Source organism: Neophocaena asiaeorientalis, unplaced genomic scaffold (assembly GCF_003031525.2).
Source record: "Neophocaena asiaeorientalis asiaeorientalis breed wild unplaced genomic scaffold, Neophocaena_asiaeorientalis_V1.1 scaffold1105, whole genome shotgun sequence".
NCBI classification, from domain to species: domain Eukaryota; kingdom Metazoa; phylum Chordata; class Mammalia; order Artiodactyla; family Phocoenidae; genus Neophocaena; species Neophocaena asiaeorientalis.
The window spans coordinates 196,486-207,864 of NW_020174552.1; the positions used below are offsets into that span (position 1 = coordinate 196,486).

The 11,379-nt window shown below is 41.0% G+C and overlaps 1 protein-coding gene across 3 annotated transcripts in view; it reads right to left on the reverse strand.

Annotated features, from left to right (window-relative positions):
- Positions 1–3,614: 3,614 nt before the first annotated feature.
- Positions 3,615–11,379, reverse strand: part of ACOT9 (acyl-CoA thioesterase 9) — a 27,439-nt gene continuing 19,674 nt past the window's right edge. For 2 of the 3 annotated variants that reach the window (XM_024757407.1, XM_024757406.1), the window contains 7 exons: positions 6,777–6,844; positions 6,116–6,227; positions 5,863–5,953; positions 5,600–5,685; positions 5,100–5,187; positions 4,800–4,950; positions 3,615–4,376 (listed from right to left, as the gene is read on the reverse strand). In XM_024757407.1, coding sequence (XP_024613175.1) covers positions 4,288–4,376; positions 4,800–4,950; positions 5,100–5,187; positions 5,600–5,685; positions 5,863–5,953; positions 6,116–6,227; positions 6,777–6,844 — 685 coding nt within the window. In that variant the 3' untranslated portion in view covers positions 3,615–4,287. The remainder of the gene's footprint in view (positions 4,377–4,799; positions 4,951–5,099; positions 5,188–5,599; positions 5,686–5,862; positions 5,954–6,115; positions 6,228–6,776; positions 6,845–11,379) is intronic. The other variant, XM_024757405.1, reaches the window with a different exon arrangement.

Here is an 11,379-nt window from a genome sequence, read left to right on the forward strand (position 1 = left end):
CAAAAACTAAGAACTTGGTAATAAATGCCTGATGTAAAATGGGGTATCTCAGCATGGACTATTCAATACAAAACTATGTCCAACCCACATTAGGAAGTTCTGTGCTAGACAAGTAGCAGTGCCGGTACTGGTTAAAAGCCCACTACTCCTTAAAGAAGAGGAACAAAACACTAAACATCGACAACCTACTGTATATCCCTTGGACTTTCCTTCGTCTCATCTTCTTAAAGTCCTGTATTAAAAATAAAAATCTCTAGCTCTTACAAAAACTTTTACTGGTAGAAAACGTACTTTGATTTAAAAATCTGATATTCAAAATTAATTGAACAAGTAATTTAACTAAAAAGACAATAAGCAATTTTTTAAGAGTTCAGTCTCAATAGAATTCAAAGAAAGGCAATTAATGAATGTCACTTTTCACCTACTGAAATGGCAAAGATGTTTTGAAAAGTAAAGGATAAGGGCTTCCTTGGTGGTGCAGTGGTTAAGAATCCGCCTGCCAATGCAGGCGACACAGGTCCAAGCCGTGGTCCAGGAAGATCCCACATGACGCAGAGCAACCAAGCCCGTGCGCCACAACTACTGAGCCTGCGCTCTAGAGCCCACGAGCCACAACTACCAAGCCCGCGTGCCAAAACTACTGAGGCCCACGTGCCTAGAGCCCAGCTGTGCTCTGCAACAAGAGAAGCCACTGCGATGAGAAGCCCGCGCAGTGCAACGAAGATTAGCCCCCGCTCACCGCAACCAGAAAAAGCCTGCGCACAGCAACAAACACCCAACACAGCCAAAAATAAATAAAATAAATTTTTTTAAAAAAGTAAAGGATAAAATTCAGCCAAGTTCAGGGAAATTGCTAATGAGTTAAGTGCATGTGTACAACTGCTCTGGAGGGATACGTGAACTATTCAAAGCCTTGAATGTGTGCATACGATTTTGACCTACAGATCACTTATCAACAATATTCCAAAGGAAATAGTTTAATGATTAAATATTTTAGTTTTAGGATATTTACTGCAACATTTCTTACAACAGCGAGAAAAGTCTTGCAAAAGCTTCCGTGTACAGCACTAAGTGGTTAAATGCATAACGTACAATCTATACACCAGCATGCAGTAGGTCTCTTAACTGAACTCCGCTTAACACGTTCACACAACTCCCCAGGGCCGTCCCTTCCTGCGAGGCAGCTCAGGGACCTCACCGGGTTACAGGCAGATCTGCAAAATGCTGTACTGAAGGGCCAGGTGAAGCTTAGGATGGTAGTAAGTACAGCGACGGGGGCGAGGACTGATGCTAGCAAGCTTACGGTGCAGCACACGCTGGGTGCCATGAGTCCAACTGCACGCCTCCAGAGTAGTTGTTTGTTCCCGTAACTATTTATGCCAGAAGTGCTCATTCACATTAACTGTGATTTCAATAAACATTAAATTAATACAAATGTTTTTAAAAGCACTCCAGCCGATTCTGACGCAGAGCCAAGTTTGTGACCGCTCTGTGTTTAGAACCCACACTCAAGACTGTCTCTTTCCTGGGAGGCCCTTTTCAGAGCTGAATTCTTTCCCTCTGTGCAGCCTGGTTTCTCTTTCTTCTGAACTTGATCAACTTCCCATCCCATCAAAGGAGAAACTGGGTCTTGGCTGCAGACTCGTCGGAATACGTCCCTTTGGGTTCCTAGGTGGCACTGTGACATTGGGTACGGCCTCCCTTACTATCAGTACATTCCCAGCTTTACTGTTTACTTCGGAACCAGGTAGTGTGAATCCCAGCACCACCATCTACTAGCTGGGGGAGTCTGAGCAAATTATCAACCTCTCTATGCTTCAGATTCCTGAGTGGCCAAACCCTACAAGCGGGTTACAGAACCTACCTCATAGTGTCGGTGGAAGAAGTAAACACGTCAAGTGCTTAAGAGAGTGCCTATCTAGCAAGTGGCAAGTGCTCTGTGAGCATAAGCATCTGTAATTATTATTACTGTTCATGTTTTTTAATCAGATATATGCTGCCCAGCCCCTAGCAGAGTGTGCTGAACAGCTGTCAGGTGAATGCAGGAATGAACACTTGGTCCTGTGTCTCCTGTGTTCACCATCTGTGAACACCTCCTCTTGGCATGGTTCCTTTTTTTTTTTTGATACATCTTTATTGGAGTATAATTGCTTCACAGTGCTGTTACTCTCTGTTGTACAGCAAAGTGAATCAGCCACATGCATACATATATCCCCATATCCCCTCCCTCTTACCCTCCCTATCCCACCCCTCTAGGTGGTCACAAAGCACCAAGCTGGTCTCCCTGTGCTATGCGGCTGCTTCCCACTAGCTAGCTATTTAGTGTATATGTGTCAATGCTACTCTCACTACACCCCAGCTTCCCCTTCCCCCCACCCGCCAGTGTCCTCAAGTCCATTCTCTATAAAGCACCTTTATTCCTGTCCTGCCACTAGGTTCATCAGTACCATTTTTGTTTTTAGATTCCATATATATGCGTTAACATATGGTATTTGTTTTTCTCTTTCTTACTTCACTCTGTATGACAATCTCTAGGTCCATCCACCTCACTACAAATAACTCAATTTTGTTTCTTTTTATGGCTGAGTAATATTCTATTGTATATATGTGCCACATCTTCTTTATCCATTCATCTGATGATGGACACTTAGGTTGCTTCCATGTCCTGGCTATTGTAAATAGAGCTGCAATGAACATTTTGGCACCTGACTCTTTTTGAATTATGGTTTTCTCAGGGTATATGCCCAGTAGTGGGATTGCTTGGGTCGTATGGTAGTTCTATTTTTAGTTTTTTAAGGAACCTCCATACTGTTCTCCATAGTGACTGTATCAATTTACATTCCCACCAACAGTGCAGGAGGGTTCCCTTTTCACCACACTCTCTCCAGCATTTACTGTTTCTAGATTTTTTGATGATGGGCATTCTGACCAGTGTGAGGTGATACCTCATTGTAGTTCTGATTTGCATTTCTTAATAATTAGCGATGTGGAGCATCTTTTCATGTGCCGCTTCGCCATCTGTATGTCTTCTTTGCTGAAATGTCTATTTAGGTCTTCCACCCATTTTTACATTGCGTTGTTTTTTTGATATTGAGCTCCACGAGCTGTTTGTATATTTTGGAGATTAATCCTTTGTCCATTGTTTCATTTGCAAATATTTTCTCCCATTCTGAGGGTTGTCTTTTCGTCTTGTTTATGGTTTCCTTTGCTGTGCAAAAGCTTTTAAGTTTCATTAGGTCCCATTTGTTTATTTTTGTTTTTATTTTCATTACTCTAGGAGGTGGGTCAAAAAAGAACTTGCTGTTGTTTATGTCAGAGTGTTTTTCCTATGTTTTCCTCTAAGAGTTTTATAGTGTCTGCTCTTACATTTAGGTCTTTAATCCATTTGGAGTTTTTGTGTATGGTGGTGTTAGGGAGTGTTCTAATTTCATTCTTTTACATGTAGCTGTCCAGTTTTCCCAGCACCACTCATTGAAGAGGCTGTCTTTTCTCCATTGTATATTCTTGCCTCCTTTGTCATAAATTAGGTGACCATATGTGCATGGGTTTATCTCTGGGCTTTCTATCCTGTTCCATTGATCTACATTTCTGTTTTTGTGCCAGTACCATACCATCTTGATCACTGTAGCTTTGTAGTATAGTTTGAAGTCGGGGAGCCTGATTCCTCCAGCTCCATTTTTCTTTCTCAAGATTGCTTTGGCTATTTGGGGTCTTCTGTGTTTCCTTGGTATGTTTCAGATCTAAAGCTTCCCACAAATCCTTACAAATGCTGTGTCTTTTGTTGAATCCCTTTACTACAACTTTTCATCTACCCTCTGCTAACAACAAAAGCTGGGAAATAGAAGGAGGCAAAAATACAAAGGAATCACATAGGGTTGATGGGATTTAAATAATACAGGGGAATTGCAGTAAAGGTCAGGTTTAAAGAATGCCCTCCAAATGCCCTGGCAGGAAACCAATGTAGATCAATAGTTGCAATATGTGTAAGAAAAGAATGTGTCCAGTCACATAAAAAGGCATTCAGCCCTCATTTCCTGAGTAGACAGGAGGAAACGTGGTAGGTTCACAATTTAAATTGTCTTGAAAGTATTTATTATTCAATAATTCTTTCCCCCTCTGCCCCACCCAGCCATTCTCTCATTCTACTTTTCTGATCAACCTAAAAGCTGAATACATCCTTCTTCTCTATGGAGCATGAGAATAAACACTAAGAGCAATATACTTGCTCAAGCCTTCATCAGGCACCGTGTCACTGTGGGGCACTGGCCTTCAACAAACGCAGTCTTCCTAGGGCTCGATGAGGTGGTCCTTTTTCAAGGTCACTGGTGCACTCATGGAGCTGAAATGCCTCTGCCCATCTAAATACAACATGGACTCTGGAATATAAGAGAGAGAGCTCTGGAGACACGTGCAGCACCTAAGAAAATCACTATACGAACACAAAACTACTTGGGAACACTGGGACAACAATGAAAATTCAAAACCGGCACCAGGCATGTGCTGCTGGGCCAGAGAGTGCCTCGACTCTGGCCCTTTGGCTGGACCGGTCCTGACCACCAGTGGCTGCCTGCAGCTGACACTGGCCCTTCAGACAACAGCCAGGCAGGCAGACCAGCAATGGCCACCTGAACGCCATGAGGCATCCTGACCTTCAGGGCTGCAGAATCTCAAAAGCACAATCCCCTAAAGACATGCTCTAGGGCTGATGGGCATCAGAGTACTTCCTACAACAATTTAAAAGGAGAGAAATGTCTTTAAAAGTTCCCCTCATTAGGGACAAGCAGTCATTTGCCACTTACCTCCATATGTTCTGGGGAAAACCAAGGGCACTTCTTTTTCCGACATGAACGTGAAATGAAAGACATTGGTGGTCATATGCTCTTTATCCTGTAGAGAGGCCACCTCACTGTGTACTCTGACTTGAATGTAATTTCCCTGAGTAAAGCAAACCTAAGCGATTATGGACACGATAGTTAGTTAATTGCATTAGGAAGGGGGAAGAAAGCAGTCATAAGAGAAACGGTGGCTTTAGAATATAAAAACCTCTCTTCTAGGCCCAAATAATAAAAATTGTATTTCATCTCTCATCACACACCTACCTGCGAAGAAAGAAACAGCAATGATCCAACCTCAACAGGTTTCTGAAACATGATATCATCCACGGTGACTATAAATGGTCGGGAACCACTGTTGGGAAAACACAGTACTTGGGGTCAACTGCAAAATTCAGATGATTTCTAGTTTTTTCCTGACAATCAGCTGAAGCAAACTTTAAATGGTCAAAGAATAAACCTAGAGAAGGAGGGAATAACCATACCAGATGGTAAGAGATGACACTGTGACCAGATCAGTATCTAAATCATCTTTTCCCTTCTGCGTATCATCACCCCTTTCTCTCAGCAGGCATTTAATGTACTAAGTGACAACATCAGAGCGAGAGCCTTCTAAAATGAAGGTCAAACCCACCTGGTACAAGTGTAGCATTTATTTAAAAACACAATATATTCCCAAACACATCCAGACGGGTCCAAAATGTTTCACTGAGTGAGGCAGTATAAACGGCTTCTCAGGAGTTAAGACTACCTGAAATCCAACTCACCCGAAGTTACAAGCAGTAGCCCATCCAAGTTCATATGCTCTCCTCATAAGGAAACCACCAAAGATTCGATTGAAAATGTTCCGCTCCTACAGGACATAAAATAAATATTAATAAATACAAGCCCTGTGACGATCCGAATCTGTAGAACAAAAGAATTCACAATGCCATAGAACAGAGGTCAGTTTGAAGGCGTGTCAACTCTTAGATGAGTATCCTGAGTCCAAGTTATCCTGTTTAGAAGATTTTTCACTAAATTCCAATACCTGAGGGTGGCAAATATCCAAGCTCTTCAGTTTTGAATTCTCCATCCACACTGCATTAGGAGGCAAAACTCGACTTCGAAAACTTACAGTCCTGTACAAATGGAGATCGAGTAAACCCTGTCAATGCCATGGTTTTGCTGCTGAAAAGTAAAATATTTGCAAACAATGCCCAATATGTTCAAGCAAGTGTAGCTCGTGAGAAGGCCAAGGATTAGATGCTTTCCCAACCAGGAATCTCACCGTCCTAACTTACTTTGGATCCAGCGTGTTAAGAAACATCTCATGTATGGTTGTCCTCTCCTCAGCAGTGGGAGCCATTTTCAGTAATGACATGGAGCTGAAGGCGACCCTTTTCCCCTTGTTCACTGGAACAGGAGACAGTAAGGAGCTATGATCAGGAGGGCCACACTACAGCACTGGGTTGCCGACCGGGGCTGCCTCGGACCCTATAAACGCAGTATTTCCAGATTTCGAAAAGCCCACTGGAAATTGCACATCTATGCCAGAGAAGGCTGCTGAGGCTACATAACACTTTCAGTGATTTTTTGCTTTCAGATGGAAATCATGTCTGCTCAGTGTGAGACCACTTATAATCACCTTGACCTACAGCCCCAACCAGCAGTTATCTCATTGAGATACATTTCCCATTTCATTAAATGTGAGAAAACAAATTACTTCACTTAATATTGTATCATCAATAAAAACCGTTCGGGGCTTCCCTGGTGGCGCACTGGTTGAGAGTCCGTCTGCCAATGCAACCGCAAAAAAAAAAAAAAAAAAAAAACAGTTCAAAGTATGGACTCTGTGGATACTTTACTGGTATGAGGAGTCCATACATACTCTTAAATAATCTCCTCTGCAGTACAGTTAATGTGCTTTTTAAATTGTATCTTATTATGAACAAATTAATATACATTCTCCTTGTCTAAAGATCTCTTCTTCCTCTGGGCTTTCAAGGATGAGTGGATTTACAAATGCCGGCCTAAAGAGAAGAAAAGAAAAGAAAAATTTTAAGACATGCCATTACCTAATAAAAACTGAAGGTGTTCATTTTGGGTAACACTTACTGACTGCTTCACATAAGAACTCTGAACAATTAGGGGACTCTTCTGGTTACAGACTTATCTACACACTAGAAAGTTCACGTTGTAAAAGGATATGGCCACTTGCCAAAATGTTTCACCTGATTCTAATTATGAGGAAACAGTAAAACATAGGTTGTAGAACATTCTGTAAGACAACCGGCCTGGACTCTTCAAAAATGTCAATGCCTTCCCAAGGCAATCTACAAATTCAATTCAATCCCTATCAAACTACCAATGGCATTTTTCACAAAACTGGAATAAAAAGTTCTTAAACTTGTATGGAAACACAAAAGATCCCAAATAGCCAAAGCAATCTAGCAATTTGGCTAGAAAGAAAAACAGAGCTGGAGGAATCAGGCTCCCTGACTTCAGACTATACTACAAAACTAGTCATCAAAACAGTATGGTACTGGTACAAAAACAGAAATATAGATCAATGGAACAGGATAAAAGACCCAAAAATAAACCCATGCACTTATGGTCAATTAACCTATCACAAAGGAGGCAAAGAATATACATGGAGAAAAGACAGTCTCTTCAATAAGTGGTGCTGGGAAAACTGGACAGCTATATGTAAAAAAATGAAATTAGAACATTCTCTAACACCATACACAAAAATAAACTCAAAGTGGATTAAAGACCTAAACGTAAGACCAAATACTATAAAACTCCTAGAGGAAAACATAGGCAGGATACTCTGACATAAATCGCAGCAATATCTTTTTAGATCTGTCTCCTAGAGTAATGGAAATAAACACAAAAATAAACAAAATGCTGGGAAAACTGGACAGCTATATGTAAAAAAATGAAATTAGAACATTCTCTAACACCATACACAAAAATAAACTCAAAGTGGATTAAAGACCTAAACGTAAGACCAAATACTATAAAACTCCTAGAGGAAAACATAGGCAGGATACTCTGACATAAATCGCAGCAATATCTTTTTAGATCTGTCTCCTAGAGTAATGGAAATAAACACAAAAATAAACAAATGGGACCTAATTAAACTTAGAAGCTTTTGTACAGCAAGGGAAACTATAAACAAAATGAAAAGATAACCCTCAGAATGCGAGAAAATATTTGCAAACGGTGCAACTAACAAGGCATTAATCTCCAAAATATACAAACAGCTCATACAGCTCAATATCAAAAAAACAAACAACCCAATAAAAAATGGGCAGAAGATCTAAATAGACATTTCTCCAAAGAAGACATACAGATGGCCAAAAGGCATATGAAAAGATGCTCCACATCACTAATTATTGGAGAAATGCAAATCAAAACTACAATGAGATATCACCTCACACCAGTCAGAATGGCCATCATCAAAAAGTCTACAAATAATAAATGCTGGAGGGACTTCCCTAGTGGCCAGTGGGTAAGACTCCGAGCTCCCAATGCAGGGGGCCCAGGTTCGATCCCTGGTCGGGGAACTAGAGCCCACACGCATGCCGCAACTAAGAAGTCTGCATGCCACAACTAAAGATCACATATGCCGCAACTAAGACCTGGTGCAGCCAAGATAAGTAAATAATAAATAAATATTTTTAAATAATAATAATAATAAATACTGGAGAGGGTGTGGAGAAAAGGGAACCCTCCTATACTGTTGGTGGGAATGTAAATTGGTACAGCCACTATGTAAAACAGTACGGGAGTTCCTCAAAAAACTAAAAATAGAGCTACCATATTATCCAGCAATCCCACTACTCGGCATATATCTGGAGAAAACCATAATTTGAAAAGATACATGCACCCCAATGTTCACTGCAGCACTATTTACAATAACCAAGACATGGAAGCAACCTAAGAGTCCATTGACAGATGAATGGATAACGAAGATGTGGTATATATACAAAATGGAATATTATTCGGCCATAAAAAGAATGAAATAATGCCATTTGCGGCAACATAGATGCAACTAGAGATTATCATACTAAGTAAAGTAAGCCAGATAGAGAAGGACAAATATCATATGATATCGCTTATATGTGGAATCTAAAAAAAATGATACAAATGAACTTATTTACAAAACAGAAATAGACTCACAGACATAGAATACAAACTTCTGGTTACCACAGGGGAAACTGTGGGGGGGATAAATTGGGAGTTTGGGATTAAAATATACACTCTGCTATATATAAAATAAATAACCAACGAGGACCTACTGTATAACACAAGGAACTATACTCGATATTTTGTAATAACCTATATGGGAAAAGAATCTGAAAAAGAATATAGATAGAGATATAGATATATAACTATCACTTTGCTGTACACCTGAAACTAACACAACATTGTAAATCAACTATACTTCAATAAAAAATTGTAAGAAGTCAATGTCTTAAAAGACAGAAAGCAGCAGGGGGATTATTTTAAGGGGAATTATTTAAAGAAACATGATTACCGCATATAATACATGGTCCTTAATCAGACCCTGACTCGGGGGAAAAGAATATTTTAGGGACAATTGGCAATTCATATATGATATGAATCATATATTAGATAATATAATTGTATCACCGTTAAATTTCTTGGATATAATAAAGGCACTGAGGTTATGTAGGAGAATGGCCTTATTCTTAGGAGATACATGCTGAATTAGGCTAAAGTAGTCTCAAACTTACTTTGAAACGATTCCAGGGGAAAAAGTATATATGTTTGTATTTATCGAGAAAGGACAAGAGTAAGGCAAATGTGGTAAAATGTTAATTCGAGAATTTAGGTGAAGGGCATATGGGTGCTCATTGCATTATTCTTTCTACATTTCTGTAGATGTGAAATTTTCCAAAATAAAACACTGAGAAAGGGATAGAAATTCACTGTGGTAGAATCCAAAGGTTGGATGAAAGAAAAACGGAAACAAAAGTACAGAAATGGGGGCTTCCCTGGTGGCACAGTGGTTGAGAGTCCGCCTGACGATGCAGGGGACACGGGTTCGTGCCCCGGTACAGGAAGATCCCACATGTCGCGGAGCAGCTGGGCCCGTGGGCCATGGCCGCTGAGCCTGCGCGTCCGGAGCCTGTGCTCCACAACGGGAGAGGCCACAACAGTGAGAGGCCCACGTACTGCAAAAAAAACAAAAAACAACACAAAAGTACAGAAATGGCAGCTTGGAAAATTAGAATGCACCAGCTGGGAGAGAAGCTTTAAGTAACGCCCTCAGTGCTGGAAAAGGAGCCCCAGGGTAGCCCCTAGGAGCGGCAGGTCAGCTGGAGCTGGTGAGAGGAGCTAGAGAAGATGGGTGGATTCTTTGCTCAGATCAGAGTCACCAAGGGGTTTTTTGATCTTAAGTCGGGTTTCCAAGTCAGCTTTCCATGCAGCAGAAGAGATTTCTCACTGCAGACTCCTAACTCAAGTTTCTAAAACAAATTAGACTTCCCATAGGCCTCTAGACCCCGTCTGTACAAACAGCAATCCTGAAACATTGCCCCCCACCCCACTCCCACACACATAATTAAACAGTTTTTCCCAGTCTGAATGCCTTGTGTAACTGGCATTAGGGAACCAGGAATCCAGTGTAAGAGAAAAATGATAAAGTGTTAAAGTCTGTACAGTTAAACTGGACTTGGAAATGACAGTACAAATTTATGAGGTTTTTTGTTTGCTTTTTAACATACATCCAAGCCCTGTCTACTGAAAAGGCCTAGAAACATGACAAACTAGTAACAACGTATAGTTCTAGTACCCAGATTTTGGTGTCTAAATACCAGTTTCCCACTAAAAGGAACCTGAGGACTCCTTGGAAAACTGGCTGATTCCAGCCCTGGGGCAGGAAATGTACAGAATGAGTCCAAGACATCTCATTGTACCAGAGAGCAGGAAGTTATCAAAGACTAACTAGGAAATGTCAAAATAGCTTATCACAGCAGCCAGCTTAAAGGAGTTCCCACTGACCAAAGATGTTCACTCTGAGAAACAGGAAGAACAATGGCTGCAATGTATTAAAACATATTTACTATATTAAAATCCACGAACACACAATGATACTTTTTTAGAAAGCAAAATAGCAGAAAAACTATGTCATCACTAGCTAGTAAATGTGTAAATAAAAGCAAGAATGAAACACTGATCCTAACTTTCCTTTACAAACCATATTGCCCTAGTTGATAAGGGAAAACTCTTCTTTACAGATCTCCAGCTAATAAATATAGAAAGAAATGACAGAATTTGAGAATCATTTTACATCCCCTAATGAAAATAATAAAAGCAATGATCAGCAAAGGACATTAAAAGCACTGGAAGGGGCTTCCCTGGTGGCGCAGTGGTTGAGAGTCCGCCTGCCAATGCAGGGGACATGGGTTCGTGCCCCAGTCCGCAAAGATCCCACATGCCGCGGAGCGGCTGGGCCCGTGAGCCATGGCCGCTGAGCCTGCACGTCCGGACCTGTGCTCCGCAACGGGAGAGGCCACGACAGTGAGAGGCCCGC